This window comes from Protobothrops mucrosquamatus, unplaced genomic scaffold, assembly GCF_001527695.2.
Source record: "Protobothrops mucrosquamatus isolate PMUCROS unplaced genomic scaffold, P.Mucros_1.0 scaffold235, whole genome shotgun sequence".
Classification (NCBI taxonomy): domain Eukaryota; kingdom Metazoa; phylum Chordata; class Lepidosauria; order Squamata; family Viperidae; genus Protobothrops; species Protobothrops mucrosquamatus.
The window spans coordinates 181,190-200,060 of record NW_015386586.1 but is presented as its reverse complement, the minus strand read 5'-3'; the positions used below and the strand labels follow the sequence as shown (position 1 = coordinate 200,060).

At 40.4% G+C, this 18,871-nt stretch overlaps 1 protein-coding gene across 1 annotated transcript in view; it reads left to right on the top strand.

The window, feature by feature from the left end:
* Nucleotides 1-18,871, top strand: part of LOC107285997 (obscurin) — a 190,237-nt gene that overhangs the window by 31,564 nt on the left and 139,802 nt on the right. The window contains exons 8-19 of the mRNA XM_029283797.1: nucleotides 1,603-1,878; nucleotides 2,610-2,891; nucleotides 3,381-3,662; nucleotides 4,132-4,407; nucleotides 4,692-4,973; nucleotides 7,128-7,403; nucleotides 9,341-9,616; nucleotides 10,344-10,619; nucleotides 13,316-13,597; nucleotides 14,514-14,795; nucleotides 17,157-17,438; nucleotides 18,104-18,385. Of these exons, the coding sequence (XP_029139630.1) occupies nucleotides 1,603-1,878; nucleotides 2,610-2,891; nucleotides 3,381-3,662; nucleotides 4,132-4,407; nucleotides 4,692-4,973; nucleotides 7,128-7,403; nucleotides 9,341-9,616; nucleotides 10,344-10,619; nucleotides 13,316-13,597; nucleotides 14,514-14,795; nucleotides 17,157-17,438; nucleotides 18,104-18,385 (3,354 nt within the window). The remainder of the gene's footprint in view (nucleotides 1-1,602; nucleotides 1,879-2,609; nucleotides 2,892-3,380; nucleotides 3,663-4,131; nucleotides 4,408-4,691; nucleotides 4,974-7,127; nucleotides 7,404-9,340; nucleotides 9,617-10,343; nucleotides 10,620-13,315; nucleotides 13,598-14,513; nucleotides 14,796-17,156; nucleotides 17,439-18,103; nucleotides 18,386-18,871) is intronic.

Here is an 18,871-nt window from a genome sequence, read left to right as displayed (position 1 = left end):
AGACCCGTACGGCCTCCAGGCAACGGGCCATCACGTCAAGGGCATCGTTGGGGTGGCCTGGGGTGGAAATGTACAGCTGAGTATCATCAGCGTACTGATGGAAATCCACCCCAAAGCCACGAATGATCTCCCCCAGCGGCTTTACATAAATATTGAACAAAAGGGGAGAGAGGACCGACCCCTGAGGGACCCCACAAATTAGGGGTCTAGGAGTTGACCTCTGTCCCCCTGCCAATACAGACTGCGTACGGTCGGTGAGGAAGGAGGAGAACCACCGCATAACGGTGCCTCCGACTCCCAACTCACCGAGACGCCGCAGTTGAGTCCAACATGGCTGTTGCTAAGGGAGACATTTGTTAAGTGAGTTTTGCCCTATTTTACAACCTTTCCTGCTACAGTTGTTAAGAGAATCCCTGTAGTTGTTAAGTTAGTCACATGGTTGTTAAGGAAATCTAGCTTCCCCATTGACTTTGCTTTCAGAAGGTCACAAAAGGGGATCATGTGACACCCCCCCCAAGACACTGCAACCGTCATACATATGAGTCAGTTGCCAGGCGTCTGAATTCTATTCACGTGATCAGGGGGATGCTGCAGTGGTCATTTTAACTTCAAACAGTCACTAGACGAACGGTTGTAAGTCGAGGACTACCTGTAATATAAATTGTCATCTGCATATATTTTCCTAAGCCATTGCATGGAAACAGTTGACTATGATGCTGTTGTGGTTTTGAATTTCCAGTTTGGTGCTTTGACAAGTTTCAAGGCAGTGATCAGGTGCCCCGGCAATTGGATTTTTTTGGGGGGGGGCAGGGGGGGTGGATCCAGAGACAATGAACTCACCAGTAACTAAAGGGATTTTAAGCTTTATTACTGTAATAGCTGAAACAATCTGTAGATCTCTATGTATCAGTCAAAGCAACTGTATGTTTCCCTGACCAACAACCACACAATTTGCAAGAACTGCATTTTAGGGCAGAAAGTCAACAAAGACTTCCAAGAGGGATAAAATCAAGAAAGGAAAATAGGTAAGAGAAAACTGGTCTAGTGGCTAACACATAGGGTTAGAAAGTAAGAGACTGAGTTCAAGTCCTGCCTTAGCCATGAAAGCTGGCTGGGTGACTTTGGGCCAATCGCCAGGAGAAGGTGAGTTCTAGTTTTGCCTTAGGCATGAAAGCCGGTTGGGTGACTTTGGCCAATCTCTTTAGAAGATAATGAATTCTAATCCCACTTTAGGTATGAAAGCCAACAGGGAGACTTTAGGTCAATCTCCAGGAGACGGTGAGTTCTAGTCCTGCCTTAGGCCTGAAAACCAGCTGGGTGACTTGAGTCACTCCCTCTCTCTCAGTCCATCCCACCTCACAGGATTGTTGTGGGGAAAGTACTAGTAGTAGGAAGACATGTTGGATATGTTTGCTGCCTTGCGTTATTTGTAAAAAGAATAAAGGCAGAATACAAATGAATGAATGAATGAATGTATACATACATACATAAAGCTGAGTCTTGATTGAAACACACGATTTATCTCCTCCTTGAGCAGGGGGTTGGTCTAGAAGGCCTCCAGGGCCCCTTCCAACTCTGTTATTCTGTTATTCCTCACCCCAGAGCCTGCAGAGGTCTTTTTCGGCAAGGAGAAAGTCCAGAAAGAAATCAGAGCTATTCTTTCCGAAAACGCCTTTCTCAGCTGCGAAGTAGCCCAGCCCACGATGGAAGTGAGATGGTTCAAGGATGGGAAACTCATCACCCCTAATAAGAAATTCAAGATTGAAACAGAAGGGAAATCTCGCTGGCTGATTATCCGACAAGTGGACAGGAAGGACGGAGGTCAATACACCTGCGAAGCAGATGGCCAGAAACTGGCCTTCAAAGTGATTGTAACAGGTAAAAATCTTGATTTTCCTGTGGTACTGTGAATATAAGTAGTCCTTGACTTACAACAGTTCGTTCAGTGACTGTTCGAAGTTACAACATTACTAAAAAAATGACTGCTTATGATCGTTTTTAATACTTACGACCATTGCACTATGGTCATGTGATCAAAATTCAGATGTTTGGCAGTTGGCATATATTTATGATGATCGCAGTGTCCCGGGGTCAGATGATTCCCTTTTGCGACCTCCTGCCAAGCAAAGTCAATGGGGAAACCAGATTTACTTAACAACTGGGTGACTAACTTAACAACTGCAGTGATTCACTTAACAACTGTGGCAAGAAAAATCATAAAGTGGGGCAAAATTCACTTAACTGTCTAGCTTAGCAATGCAAATGTTGGACTCAATTGTGGTCGTAAGTTGAGGACTACTAATATATTGTGATTCAGATATTAAGGAGAACTTCTGCAAGATGAGAAAAATAGAGATGACTGTATCTTACAGGCCCTAGAAAACAGAAATTACCCTAACGTTTTCTAAATTTCATGATTTTAGACAATCAGAAGCTGAGGTATTTGCCAAAGAGACAAACATCTAGATGTAGGATGACCTATCTTAGCTAGTATAGAATATGTCGATTGGACCTTCTTGAAACTCAGAACTTTACTTTTAAATGAAAATGACCAAATGTCCTAAAGAGAAAATGAATTAAGATGTTTTGTCCATTCCTTCCACTATTAGATAGAGAGGTTGAGGAGATATTTGTCAACCAGAAGATGATCCAGAAGGACATCAAGAGTGTGGCTTCAGAGACCCTCTCTCTAACCTGCGAGGTGGCCCAAGCTAAGACAGACGTCAAATGGTTCAAAGATGGGAAGCTGATCACTGACACCAAGAAGTTCAAAGTAGAAGAACAAGGTGGATCCCGTTGTCTGGTTGTTCAACAGGTGGAGAAGAAAGATGCAGGTGAATATACCTGCGAAGCCGATGGCCAGAAGCTCACCTTCAAAGTCACGGTGGCAGGTACAACCACTTTTATATTCTCTATATCTCCCATAGAGTTAAAAATGGTCAAATCAATCCCTTTTTGGTTGATTGTTCAGAGGAGCACTCAGAAGCTGTAACAGAACAGATTCAAGGTACATCAATATGAAAGTTTGCTTCTGCAAACAGTTTTATTTATGTAGGATGAAATTTGGTGGTACTTCAACACCACCGTAAAATTTGATCAACGTTAGACAACAGTAAAAACATGAGAACTGTAATTAAATATGGATGGTGTTCATCTTCTAAATAATGTTTTAATAATCTGGATTGTTTGGTTGAGGGCTCAGATCTTCAGGAGGAGTTTGACAACAAAGAACATCCATATGGATGATGATCACACTTTATGGACCATGAGATGTATAGAGGATAGCTCCTTCCTGAAGTTCCTTACTTTAACTTTTAAGGGAAAAGACAAAACCTCCCAAAATAAAATGTGAATAAATGTGTCTTATCTTCTGCTTCTAGATGAAAAAGTTAAGGAAATCTTTGTCAACAAGGAGAAGGTCCAGAAGGACATCAAAGCTGTAGTTTCAGAAAATATCTCTCTCAGCTGTGAGGTGGCCCAGGCCAAGACAGATGTCAAGTGGTTCAAGGATGGAAAATTGATTACCTCCAACAAGAAATTCAAGGTAGAAGCAGAAGACAGATCCCATCATCTGGTTGTTCAACAGGTGGAGAAGAAAGATGCAGGTGAATACACCTGTGAAGCAGATGGCCAGATGCTGAACTTCCAAGTAACCATAACAGGTAGGGAAAAAACCTCTTAGTCTTCTCATTCATCATCATATTTCCAGACTTAAGTAGCAAATCTTTCTACGCTGAAAGAAATTAATAGATATTTTTAATGTTTTGATCTATCACAAATAGATTTGCTTCTGGGTCCAATTCAAGGTGCTGGTTGTCACCTTCAAAACCTACATGGCTTAAGGCCAGGTTATCTGAAGGACTGTCTTTTCCCAGTGACATCTACCTGATCCACAGAGCAGGGAGGCAGGAGAAGTTATGGGTTCTCTCTCTTAAGAAGGTCCATCTGGTGGGACATAGAAGAAGGGCCTTCTCCGTGGTGGCTTCCTCCCTGTTAGTTGAAGGACCATTTTATTCACTTATATCTACCTGACCCACCAGAGCAAGGAGGGTTAATGGAAAGTACCAACTGCCATTAGAATGAAGCAATTAATGAAAAAATCTGCCTCTCTCCTTCCCTCACCAGATAAAGAAGTTGAGGAGATGTTTGTCAACAAGGAGAAGGTCCAGAAGGAGATCAAGGCCATGGCTTCAGAGGACGTCTCTCTCAGCTGTGAGGTGGCCCAGGCCAAGACAGATGTCAAGTGGTTCAAGGATGGAAAATTGATCACCTCCAACAAGAAATTCAAGTTGGTAGCAGAAGGCAGATCCCGGCGTCTGGTGGTCCAACAGGTGGAGAAGAAAGATGGAGGCGAATACACCTGTGAAGCCGATGGCCAGAAACTCACCTTCACAGTAACTGTAGCAGGTAGGAGAAGATGTTGCCTTTTGAATTATTTATTATCCTATTTCAGGATACAAACATAGTCAGGGTGTCATCACATTGGCAAAAATAAATAGTTTTTTTTGGATTGCAGAAACTGTACCCAGGAACTTTTTTTATTATTATTAACATCAGCCATTGTTATCTAAAATGACTACTGTCTAAGTTGGATCTCCTTCAAGCTCAAAACTTTAGCTTGAAAAGGAAAAGACCAAATTGATCTAAAGAGAAAGTGAATTAAGTGCTTTGTCCATTTCTTCTACCATTAGAGAGAAAAGTTGAGGAAATGTTTGCCAACAAGGAGAAGGTCCAGAAGGACATCAAGGCTGTAGCCTCAGAGAACGTCTCTCTCAGCTGCGAGGTGGCCCAGGCCAAAATGGACGTCAAGTGGTTCAAGGATGGGAAACTGATCACTTCCAGCAAGAAATTCAAGGTAGAAGCCGAAGGCCATTCCCGGCGTTTGGTTATCCAACAGGTGGAGAAGAAAGATGGAGGTGAATACACCTGCGAAGCTGATGGCCAGAAGCTCACCTTCAAAATCAAGGTTGCAGGTACAATCACTTTTACATTTTCTACATCTTCTGATTGTTGTTGTTAATTGCGAAGTTGTGTCCGACCCATCGCGATATAGGAAGATAAAATGGACCTAAGAATATTTTTTTAGTTGATCATCTCTCAGAGGCTCCATTGGAACGTTAGTCCTCGAGTTATGACCACTATTTGGGCCAGAATTTCCATTTCTAAGCAAGGGGGTTGTTAAGTGAGCCTTGCCCAATTTTACAACCTTTTTTTGCCACAGCTCTTAAGCAGTTGTTAAATGAATCACATGGTCATTAAGTGAATCCAGTTTCCCCTGTTACATTTGCTTGTCAGAAGACAGCTGGGAAGGTCACAAATGGTGATCACATGACCCCAAAATGTTGCAATGGTGACAAATACATGCCAGTTGCCAAGAGCTCAAATTTTGTTCACCTGATCATGGGTATGCTGCAATGGTTGTAAGTGCGAGGACTGGTTACAAATCACTTTTTCCAATGATGTTCTAATCTCAAATGGTGGCTAAATGAACAGATGTAAGTCAAGGATCACTGGTAATTGGAAATCTATTTTGACACAATGGCAAATTGCCTCAGTATTAAACAAAAATAGACTTGCTAGTGCAAGAATTATTTTAATCTTGTAAGCAATGCTTTAACTTTTTTGGTTTGGTTTTTATTGGTCAAGATTGAGAAACTGAAGTGGTCTTAACCAAGAAGGCAAAAATCTACATTCAGAATAATTATATTTTATAAGTCTTGGGTTGTGCAGATAGTCCTTCGTTTAGTGACCATTGAAAGTTACAAAGACACTGAAAAAAGTGAATTATGACTGTTTTTGATACATATGACCATAGCAACAGACTCATATTTATGACGATTGCAATGTGCTGGGTTCATGTGATCCCCTTTTGCGACCTCCTCACAAGCAAATCAGTTGGGAAGCCAGATTCACTTAACAACCATGTTATTAACTTAACAACTGCTCTGATTCACTTAACAACTGTGGCAAGAATGGTCGTAAAATGGAGCAAAATTAACTTAACACCTGTCCTGCTTAACAATGGAAATTTTGGGCTCACTTGTGATCATAAGTCAAGGACTATCTGTGTAGACTATCCAGTATGGATTTTCCTGACATCACTTTAGCAATTAGGGGAAATGACAAAATAGCCTAAGAAAGTGAATGAATGCATGTTGTCCTCTCCTTCCAGACAAGTTGAGGAGTTGTTTGCCAACAAGGAGAAGGTCCAGAAGGACATCAGGGTTAGACTAAAGAAGGTTTTTTAGATCCTTAAATCCTAAACATGGATATATATACTCCCAGAAGCAGGAAGCTGAAGACACCAGCCTGAAGATGACGAATGTGACTTCGTCGAAACGTCGCCAGGACACTTCCAATTTTACGCGGGAGAGAACCCGAATGACCAAAGACCTACACACACACACACACACACACAGGAAAGAAACAGGCAGGCTGGCAGGGAGGAAGAGGTTGGCATGGAAAAGAATGGAAGGAAGGAAGAAAAAGGGGGGAGGAAGGATGAATCCAACTGGCCCGGAGGAGCGGGGAGTGATAGAGATAAAATGCGAGGGGGCAAAAGAGGCGTGGGGGATATGATCGTAGGAAGGGAGAGGAAGACCCGTGGGAGCGGCNGTCCAGGGGCCGTGTGCAGACCAAGTTCGAACTATAAAACTCTCCCATAGACTGACCGTTTAAGCCCTGATGATGTCAGCAGAATGCTGACGAAAGCTTGGCGTTTGGTACTGTAACATTAAACTCCTAGAGTTTGATTATTTTACCCTGGTGTTCGTTTTATTTTATTTGTTTGGCATATATATATATATATATATGATGTTAGCCACTAGGCCACAGGCTCTTTCTCACTTTGTTAGCTACAAGAGACAGGGGAAGAGGATGAATGCTTTTTTTCTTATATTTGCCTTTAAAAGTAACGTTTTAATTTTTTTGTTTTGGTCTTGGTCAAGATCCAGAAGTTGAGGTGGCATTTGCCAGTGAGGCAAACACCTAAAAGTAGGATGAACTGTCTTAAATGGCATAGAATATGTAGGTTGAAGCTCAGAACCTTAAGGAAGGAAAATGACAAAATGTCCTGATGAGAAAGTGAATTAAGAGGTTTTGAACCTTCCTTCCGCTATTAGATAGAGAAACCGAGGAGATGTTTGTTAACAAGGAGAAAGTCCAGAAGGAGATCAAGGCCGTGGCTTCAGAGGACGTCTCTCTCAGCTGTGAGGTGGCCCAGGCCAAGACAGATGTCAAGTGGTTGAAGGATGGGAAATTGATCACTTCCAGCAAGAAATTCAAGGTGGAAGCTGAAGGTAGATCCCGGCATCTGATTGTTCAACAGGTGGAGAAGAAAGATGGAGGCGAATACACCTGTGATGCCGATGGCCAGAAACTCACCTTCAAAGTCACAATTGCAGGTACAAACACTGGGCGCTATCTAACAAAATGAAATTTAATGGTGAAAAAAGTAAGGTTCTACATTTAGGCAAGAAAAACCAAATGTACAGGTATAGTATAGGGGGTACCTTGCTCAGTAGTAGTAACTGTGAGAGGGATCTCGGAGTCCTAGTGGACAATCACCTAAATAGGAGCCAGCCGTGTGCTGCAGCTGCCAAAAAAGCCAACACAGTGCTAGGCTGCATTAACAGAGGGATAGAATCAAGACCACATGAAGTATTAATACCACTTTACAAGGCCTTGGTAAGGCCACACTTGGAATACTGCATCCAGTTTTGGTCACCATGATGTAAAAAAGATGTTGAGACTCTAGAAAGAGTACAGAGAAGAGCAACAAAGATGATTAGGGGATTGGAGGTTAAAACATATAAGGAAAGGTTGCTGGAATTGGGTATGTCTAGTTTAACGAAGAGAAGGATGAGGGGGGACATGATAGCAGTGTTCCAATATCTCAGGGGCTGCCCCAAAGAAGAGGGAGTCAAGCTATTCTCCAAAGCGCCTGAAGGCAGGACAAGAAGCAACGGGTGGAAACTAACCAAGGAGAGAAGCAACCCAGAACTAAGGAGAAACTTCCTGACAGTGAGAACAATTAACCAGTGGAACAACCTGCCTCCAGAAGTGGTGAATGCTCCAACACTGGAAGTTTTTAAGAAGAGACTGGATAGCCATTTGTATGAAATGGTGTAGGGTTTCCTGCCTGAGCAGGGGGTTGGACTAGATGACCTCCAAGGTCCCTCCAACTTTATTATTATTATTATTATTATTATTATTATTATTATTATTATTATTATTATTATTATTATTATTATTATTATTATTATTATTATTATTATTATTATTATTATTATTATTATTATATGTATAGAGATAAAAATGACCAAACCAATTTTATTTTTTATTGATTGTTCAAAAGAGCTCTAACAGAACAGCCTCAACCTGTGTCCACACTAATGTATGTTTCTACAAATAGTTTTCCTTGTGCAAGAATATACAGGTAGTCCTTCACTTACAACAATTCATTTAGTGACCATTTGAAATTAGAACGGCCCTGAAAAAAGTCACTTAGGACTGTTTTTACAACTATTGTGGCATCCCCATAGTCACGTGATCAAAATTCAGATGCTTGGCAACTGATTCCTTTTTATGACAGTTGCAGTGTCCTAGAGTCATGTGATCACCTTTTGTGAGTTTCTTACAAGCAATGTTAATTTGGAAGCCAGAATCACTTAACAACTATATTACTAACTTAACAATTGCAGTGATTCTCTTAACAACTGTGGCAAGAAAGGTCATAAAATGGGACAAAATTCACTTAACAACTGTCTTGCTGAGCAAGAAAAATTTTGGCCTCAAATGTGAGTGTAAATCGAGGACTACCTGTATTTTTGTTTTATTCTTCCTATTACATGTAGGTGGACATGTGTTCAAAATTTGAACACAACGGACAAATTTCATCAGTGTCAGGTAGCCCTAAAATCATTAGAAAAAAAGCTGAGTAAGAATTCTGTTAACTTCTAAATCCTGTTTTAAATTTCTTTGATCGCTTCATCATGTTTTCTATGTCATGCTCCAGTAGTTGAGGAGACGTTGGTCGACAAGGAGAAGATCCAGAAGACATCAATGTTAAACTAAAGAAGGATACTTGGAGCAGTAACTAAATATGCTTTTTTTTAAACTTCAAAAGTTTTTTTTTTTGTCTTGGTCAAGATTTGGAAGCTGGTGTTTGTCAAGGAGACAAACATCCAGATGTAGGATGACCTATTTTAGATGGTATATAGAATATGTAAATTGGACCTTTGTGAAGCTTAGAACTTTAGCTGTAAAGGAATATGAGAAAATATCTTAAAGAGAAAGTGAATTAAGATGCTTTCTCCATGCCTTCCACTATTAGATAGAGAAGCTGAGGAGACATTTGTCAACAAGGAGAAGATCCAGAAGGACATCAAGACTATTCCTTCAGAGAACGTCTCTCTCAGTTGTGAGGTGGCCCAGGCCAAGACAGAAGTGAAGTGGTTCAAGGATGGGAAACTGGTCACCTCCAACAAGAAATTCAAGGTGGAAGCTGAAGGCAGATCCCGGCGTCTGGTTATTCAACAGGTGGAGAAGAAAGATGGAGGCGAATACATCTGTGAAGCCGATAGTCAAAAACTTACTTTCAAAGTCGCAGTTGCAGGTGCGAACAACTTTATGTTTTCCTTTACATCTTCCTAAATGTGAAGATAAAGGTGGTCAAAAAAATCGTATTTTTTTGCTGATTGTTCCATTGAGTCCTAAGAGAACAGTTAGGTCAATGCAAAGATTTGTTTCTAAAAAGAGTTTTAATTAGCACAGTGCTATAGATCTATTATGCATAATACATATAGCTGCTAGGAATCTAGCAGATGTTGAATCTAGCAGCAAAATTTAATCAGTGTTGAACATCAAAAGAAATAATAAATATAGTTGAATAAGCTGAACTGCAACTGAACGATCTCTTGATTAAAACAATATTTTAATGAAAGAACTATGAAGGAGAAAACATCTCTCCCACGCTAACTGACAGGAAAAGCCAAATCCCCCTCCCTTCTAGCCCTGACGGTGTTATGTAGTTTGCTTATGAAATGTCTGCAAAAAAACCACCAAGCTCAGACAGCACCAAGGACCCCATAGTTGTCGTCATCATTGTCCTCCTCCTCCTCCTCCTCTTCCCTGATGATATTATCTAGCTGGAAACATCTGGAATGAAAACAACTAAGCTTAGATAACACCCAGGGACCCCACAGAGGAATAATGTGTGGAATGTATAGATTGGATTTGTACCTTCTGATGTTCATAATTTTAGTCATTGAGAGAAATGACCAAATGTCTGGAAGAGAAAGTGAATGAACGTGTCTTGCTTGCCCTTTCATTGTTAGATAGAGAAGCTGAGGAGATGTTTGCCAATAAGGAGAAGGTCCAGAAGGACATCAAGACTATTCCTTCAGAGAATGTCTCTCTCACCTGTGAGGTGGCCCAGGCCAAGACAGAAGTCAAGTGGTTCAAGGATGGGAAACTGGTCACCTCCAGCAAGAAATTCAAGGTGGAAGCTGAAGGCAGATCCCGGCGTCTGGTTATTCAACAGGTTGAGAAGAAAGATGGAGGTGAATACACGTGTGAAGCCAATGGCCAGAAGCTGAACTTCAAAGTCACCGTTGCAGGTATGAAAAGATTTTGCATACTAATAGAAGAGAATTGTCAGTTGCCACCTCACACTTGCGCCTCACAACCATTCAGTGTCAAGTGCCATGAACTCAAGGGTGGGGGCTGGATGGGAAGGAGGAGGCTTCGAGGGAAACGAAAGTTCAATGTATTTGTCCAAGATCAGCTTCAAGGTCAACCAGCTGGAAACTGAACGCAGCTGCATACCAAACCTACACCTGAAGTGACCGTTCTGAAAACATCTTATTTGAATTTGATTAGACATGATGGGAGGCAATGAAGGGAGGGAAAAGTTAGACTTGGGGATTTTGGCCCATGAGTTTCAGTTCTGGCTATGCGCTACTGTAGTTCACTTGGCCTTTAATAAACTATACCTTTCCCCATACATGGAGTTAAGGATTGTTTTTTCTTAGAGGCTCAAGCTGAGGCAGGGCTGAAAAGAATATTTCTAGCTCAGGGTTGAAATATCTTTGGCACTCTCTGAGCTTGGGGGTTTTCTTGCAGATGTTCCATCTGCCCAGCTGAGTAACATCATTTGTGCTAATCAACCATCAGTGGATACATAGAAATAAACTACCTTTACTTACCATTCAAAAGAGAAAATAAAAAAGCTAAGAAAGACCAAAATGCATCCTGTCCAGCAGCTGACATTGACATAAGCTGGAATTAACACCAGACAAACAATCAGTTGGAAAACAATACTTTAACCCAAGAGAAAAGCATACACCCACCATATACATTACTACTGTATGTAAACAGGGAGAAAACCCCACTCCCTTCTAGCACTGATGATGTTCCCTAGCTGGGTCATGAAAGGTCTGCAAGAAAATAACCAAGCTCAGAGAGCACCAAGGACCTTCATATTTTTCATACTTTTAGAATTAATCTATTGCATATTTAGGCATTTCATTTCCAAACGCTTCAGTCACGGCTGTTTTGGAAGTAATTATTTATGCTAGCCCTAGATTCATTTATTTATTTAGCATATGGCATCTACAGAAGTCATTCGATTACTGATATGAAGGTAAAAGAGCCCCTGCGGATTTTACTCTACTATACTGTAGGGGATGGTGCTCATTTGTGTTTCAAGGCCATTGAGCCAATGCTGTCCCAGGACATTTCTGCGGTCATGTGGCCAGCATGACGTCATGGAGTGTTGCTACCTTTCCACCGAAGTGATACCAAAGTGGTCAGCCCAGGTTTGAGACCCGAGCCCTAACATTGATGGGGTGAGCTCCTGTCCTTGCCTCAGCTCCTGCCAACCTACCAGTTCAAAAGCAAGCAAATACGAATAGATAAATAATCACTGATATATAGCACTAATGAAACACATTAGGCATGCAGACACAAGTATAAATTTAAATAAAGCAAATAGCCCTAGGTGAGAAGATAGGAATTCTACAAGAATAAAAGAGGACCACACTGCTTTTCTTTCCCTGTTAAGGTATCAAGATGAGAAAGAAAAATGAAGCCATAATGCTCTTCTACTAAGTAAAATGCATTGGCCTCATTTATGCTCATATGTGCTACAAAATTTTTATTTATTTATGAATTTATGAATCAAGGGACATGAAAAAAACCAATTGCATTTTAAGCTTAATAGCATGGCTACAAAGGATAGCCAAAATAGTTACCTTGAAATATTTTAGGAAATCTGACTTCCCCCCCCCCCCCAATCATATGTTTTTCAGAGGATTCTTGACATAACATATGAAAAACAGAGTAATATCCATACACCTAATTGATTTATTGAACAGGTAGTTCTCGACTTATAACCACAACTGAGCCCAAAATTTATGTTGATAAGTGAGAAATTTGTTAAGTAAGTTTTGCCCCATTTTACACCCTTTCTTGCCACAGTTGTTAAGTGAATGACTGCAGTTGTTAAATTAGTAACATGATTGTCAAGTGAATCTGGCTTTCCCCGTTGACTTTGCTTGTCAGAAGATCACAAAAGGGGTTCACATGACCCTGGGACATTGCGACCATCACAGATATGAACCAAATGTCCGAATTTTGAATAGGTGACTGTGGGGATGCTGCAATGGTCGTAAGTGTGAAAAATGGTCATAAGTCATTTTTTCAGTGCCATTGTAACTCAGAATGAACTGTTGTAAGTTGATGATTATCTGTATTGTGAAGTCTCCTTATGATTCTACAGATAGTCCTCATCTTACAACTATTTGTTTAACAACTGTTCAAAGTTACAACATCACTGAAAAAGTAAGTTATGGCCAGTCTTCGCTATTATGACTGTCCCAGCATCTCTACGGTCATGTGATCAAAATTTGAGCACTTGGCAACTGGCAGGTATTTACAACAGTTGCAGCATTGTGAGATCATGTGATCACCATTTGTAACCTTTCCAACTGGCTTCTGACAAGCAAACATTGATTCACTTAATGATCACATGATTTACTTAACAACTGCAGTGATTTGCTTAACAACCATGGTAAAAAATTGGGCGCAATTCACTTAACCATCCTCTTTCTTAACAATAGAAATCCTGGTTCCAGTTATGATCATAAATTCAGGACTAGATGTATATATTTTCTAAAAAAACCTGAAGAGGGATGATAGGGTAATTTCCGTTATGGAGGATGTGATCTACTGTCCTGTGATTCCAGAAAGGACGATTACAATTTAAAACAAAGGTTGAAAAGTTGAATTTTGATTGTCTTCTTCTTCAACTCAGATGCAAAAGCTGAGGAGATGTTTGTCAACAAGGAGAAGGTCCAGAAGGATATCAAAGTTGTAGCTTCAGAGAATGTCTCTCTCAGCTGTGAGGTAGCCCAGGCTAAGACAGAAGTCAAGTGGTTCAAGGATGGGAAACAGATCACAGACACCAAGAAGTTCAAGGTAGAAGAACGAGGTGGATCCCGTTGTCTGGTTGTTCAACAGGTGGAGAAGAAAGATGCAGGTGAATATACCTGCGAAGCCGATGGCCAGAAGCTCGCCTTCAAAGTCATGGTGGCAGGTACAACCACCTTTATATTCTTTACCTCTCCCATACAGCTAGAAGTGGTCAAAGCAATCCATTTTTGGTTGGTTGACTATAGCAGCTCTCAGAAGCTGTAAGAAAACACCTGCAAATTATGTCAATGAGAAAGAGTTGCTTCGGCCAACAGTTTTAGGTAGCATAACTATAAATTCAAATTCAAAATTCAAATTTATTTGATTTATATACCGCCCTTCTCCCTTGCGGGACTCAGGGCGGTGAACAGGCACATTAATAAAACAGCAATACCATAATATTTAAAAATATTCAAAACAAATTAAATTATTTGTCCTGTCCTAAAACCCACTATAATAATATAAAATTATACCCAATTTAAAAATTTTAGAGNGTATGTCCCCCATTGTACGGAGGTCAGGGGGCAGCTCATTCCATAGGGTAGGAGCTGCCACAGAGAAGGCTCTCCCCCTGGGGGTCACCAGCCGGCATTGTCCGGCCGACGGCACCCTGAGGAGGCCTAATCTGTGGGAGCGGACTGGTCGAAGGGAGGTATGTGGCAGAAGGCGGTCCTGCAGATAACCTGGTCCACTAGTTTTATTATCCATGTTCTATGTGGTTGGAAATCTGGCCCTATTTCAACACCAGTGCAAAATTTGATCAGTGTTAGACAACACTAAAAATATGAGAACCATAATTAAATAAGGAGGGTTTTCACCTAGTAAATAATATTTTAATAATCTGGATTGTTTGGTTGAGGACTCAGAACTTCAGGAGGAGTTTGACAACAAAGAACATCCATATAGATGATGATCATACCTTATGGACCATGAGATGTATAGAGGATAGCTCCTTCCTGAAGCTCCTTACTTTAACTGTTAAGGGAAAAGAAAAAATAAAATATGAATAAATGTGTCTTGTCTTCTGCTTCTACTCCTAGATGAAAAAGTTAAGGAAGTTTTTGTCAACAAGGAGAAGGTCCAGAAGGATATCAAGGTTGTAGCTTCAGACAATGTCTCTCTCAGCTGTGAGGTGGCCCAGGCCAAGACGGAAGTCAAATGGTTGAAGGATGGGAAACAGATCACCGACACCAAGAAGTTCAAAGTAGAAGAACAAGGTGGATCCCGTTGTCTGGTTGTTCAACAGGTGGAGAAGAAAGATGCAGGTGAATATACCTGCGAAGCTGATGGCCAGAAGCTCACCTTCAAAGTCACAGTGGCAGGTACAACCACCTTTATATTCTCTACCTCTCTTATAGAGCTAGAAGTGGTCAAAGCAATCCATTTTTGATTGGTTGACTATAGCAGCTCTCAGAAGCTGTAAGAGAACACAGTTTTAGGAGCACAACTATAGTTTTTTTGTTTTTTTAAAAATTTTTTTATTGATTTTTCAATTAAAAACAATAACATAAATATGATGCATTTAATCACAATATAAACCAAGAAAATAACACTACTCAATACATTCACGGAAATGTCCGGTGTCCCCCCCCTGCACCCCCCTCTTTCACTTTCCACACCTTCCTCCCCCCGAACCTACAACCTCTCCTCCTTCCTCCCTCTCTACCTACCTCCCTTCCTCTCTCAAGCATCCCGTCTGGTGCAGTTGGGGTATCCACCGGGCACCTCCTTAAAAAATCACATATAAATCTACAATACATCAATTTATATACATCTATCTATTCCCTTTCCCCCCTCCCCCCCAGGACTTCCCAGAGCTGATCCAGGAAATAAGCACACAATAATCCAATTCTATCCAAAGCTACTCATTATTACTACACACTAGTATAAACTTACTATGACTCTAAAATAACATTAAAATACATACAAATTTTATAAATATAACAATGTTTTTGTATATATATGTATATAAAAAAAATTTTAAATCAAAAGCTACATAATAATTATTCAGTTCATATTTTCTCTGAATATAATCTATCCATCTTCTCCACATTGAAATAAATTTCTCCTGAGAGTGATCCTTCAGGTATGCGGATATTTTTGCCATCTCTGCAAAATACGATACCTTCTGTCTCCAATCATCCATAGGAGCACAACTATAGTTTTATTATCCATGTTCTATGTAATTGGAAATCTGGCTGTATTTCAACAACAATGCAAAATTTGATCAATTAAAACATGAAAATCAAAGCTACATAAGGATGCTGGTAACCTTCTAAATAGCATTTTAAAAATATGGATTGATTTGGCTGGGGGCTCAGAAGCTCAGGAGGAGTTTGGCAAGAGAAGAACAACTATAGAGAGGATAACAGAATAATAGGATTGGAAGGCAACTTGAAGATGTTCTATTCCAACCCCCTGCTAAAGCAAGAGACCCTATACCATTTCAGACAAACGACTGTCCAATCTCTTCTTGAAAACCCCAAGTGATGGAGCACCCACCACTTCTGGTGGCAAATCGTTCCACTGACTAATTGTTCTCACTGTCAGGAATTTTCTTCTTAGTTCTAGGTTGCTTCTCTCTTTGATTAGTTTCCATCCTTTGCTTCTTGTTCTGCCTTCCAGTGCTTTGGAAAATAAATTGACCCCCTTTTCTTTGTGGCAACCTCTCAAATACTGGAAGGCTGCTATCATGTCACCCCTAGTTCTTCTCTTCATTAAACTAGACATACCCAATTCCAGTAACTGTTCTTCATATCTGTTGGAAGAAAAGTCTTCATTGTGGTTCAGTCCAAGCCGGGAATAAACAACATGGCGACTGCTTTAGAAAGAAGGTTGCAGTTTATTGAAGAGGAGAGCCAGACAGAAAGATGGCTCTGGCAGAAAAGAGGAAAAAAAGGGCTGAGCACATGTAGGGAGTGGGTTTTTATACCCTCTGGAGCCTTTTGTTTTGAGTTGTTTCCTGTTCCTGTGGCATGAACTTTGACCTGAGTCTGAGTGTGCTTTTCTGGTATTCTGATGGTCATGGGTTAATCCTATTATGACCCAAAGGTCATATCCTGCTTCCCTGGTGCTAATGACTCTTAGAGTTTGGGTGAGGTATGCCGATTTTAGGTGTCTTTGTCTTCTTAACCTCCTAGCTTCAACCTTCCTGATGGTTTACATCTGCATTTGTACAGAGCTGGCTTCTGTTTGGGGGAGGGAGACCTGGGGCTGTCAAGGAAAACTGGACATGCTTTTCTGCCTCTTCAAGATTCTTTGAGGAAATATATTTCCCTGCCCTTTTAATATTTCTTTCTCTGGGGGGGGCTGATTTCCCACAATGCTTTAGCCTCCTGTCCCCTGATCATCTTTATTGCTCTTCTCTGTACTCTTTCTAGAGTCTCAACATCTTTTTTACATCGTGGCGACCGAAACTGGATGCAGTATTCCAAGTGTAGTCCCACCAAGGCATTATAAAGTGGTATTAACACTTCACATGATCTTGATTCTATCCCTTTGTTAATGCAGCCTAGAACTGTGTTGACTTTTTTGGCAGCACATTGCTGGCTCATATATATAAGTGATTGCCACTTAATGCGGATGACCAAGATATGAGGTGCATGAATGTATAGACGCAGCTCCTTTTTGAAGCTCATTACTTTAAATATTAAATGTGTCTTGTCCTCTGTTTCCACACCTAGATGAAAAAGTTAAGGAGGTGTTTGTCAACAAGGAGAAGGTCCAGAAAGATATCAAGGCTGTGTCTTCAGAGAATGTATCTCTCATTTGTGAGGTGGCCCAGTCCAAGGCAGAAGTGAAATGGTTCAAGGATGGGAAACTGATCACTGTGAGCAAGAAATTCAAAATAGAAGCACAAGGTGGATCGCGTTGTCTGGTTGTGCAACAGGTGGAGAAGAAAGATGCAGGTGAATACACCTGCGAAGCTGATGGCCAGAAACTGACTTTCAAAGTCACTGTTGCAGGTAAAATGCCTTTTTATTACATATATAATCGCTCTACCTATCTACCTACCTGTCTGTCTGTCTGTCTGTCTGTCTGTCTGTCTGTCTGTCTGTCTGTCTGTCTGTCTGTCTGTCTGTCTGTCTGTCTGTCTGTCTGTCTGTCTGTCTGTCTGTCTGTCTGTCTGTCTATCTATCTATCTATCTATCTATCTATCTATCTACAGTATCTTAAATCTTCCAATATATGGAAATAACCTTTATCAAATTTATATGTTGATTGTTTATATCAGCTCTCAGCAGTTCTAGCAGAAAACTTTCAAATTACGTGCACACAAACATTCATTTCTGCAAACAAAATTTGCCTAGTGCAGGTCTACCTTTATGCTGAAAGTTGACTATTTCTGAACAGTGGCAACAATGGAATCCTTATAGCAGTAACTAGGTATGGATTTTTTTACCTTTAAAAGTAATGTTTTAATTTTAATTTATCTTGGTGAAGATTCAGAAGTTGAGGTGATGTTTGCCCATCAGGCAGACATCCAGATGTAGGATGAACTATCTTAGATGATATAGAATATATAGGTTGGACCTTCTTGAAGCTCAGATCTTTAGCTGTAAAGAGAAATGTCAAAATGTCCTAAAGAGAAAGTGACTTAAGATGCTTTCTCCATTCCTTCCACCATTAGATAGAGAAGCTGAGGAGATGTTTACCAAGAAGGAGAAGGTCCAGAAGGAGATCAAGGCTGTGGCTTCAGAGACCGTTTCTCTCAGCTGTGAGGTGGCGCAGGCCAAGACAGATGTTAAGTGGTTCAAGGATGGGAAATTGATTACCTCCAGCAAGAAATTCAAAGTGGAAGCAGAAGGCAAATCACGACATCTGGTTGTTCAACAGGTGGAGAAAAAAGATGGAGGCGAATATACCTGTGAAGCTGGTAGCCAGAAACTCACCTTCAAAGTCACTGTAACAGGTAACAAGATTGATAGCTTCTTTTTTATTTTTTTGGTATATCAGGATGTAAGCAGGATCAGATTCTTTCTAGGTTGATAAATATAGATGATAGATAGATAGATAGATAGATAGATAGATAGATAGATAGATAGATAGATAGATAGATAGACAGACAGACAGACAGACAGACAGACAGACAGACAGATAGATGATAGATAATAATAATAATAATAATAAAGTTGGAAGGATGATAGATAGATAAATAGATATAGAGTGAGATAAAGTGATAGATAGATAGATAGAATACATAGATATAGATAAATGATGATAGATATAATAGGTAGAGATAGATTATAGATGATATAGATATACATAGATATAGATGACAGACAGACAGACAGACAGACAGATAGAGATAGATTATAGATATAAATATAGATATATTGATTGCAAAAAAAATCTATGGCAATTATACTTTTTGGGGGACACACCATGAATTTGAAAT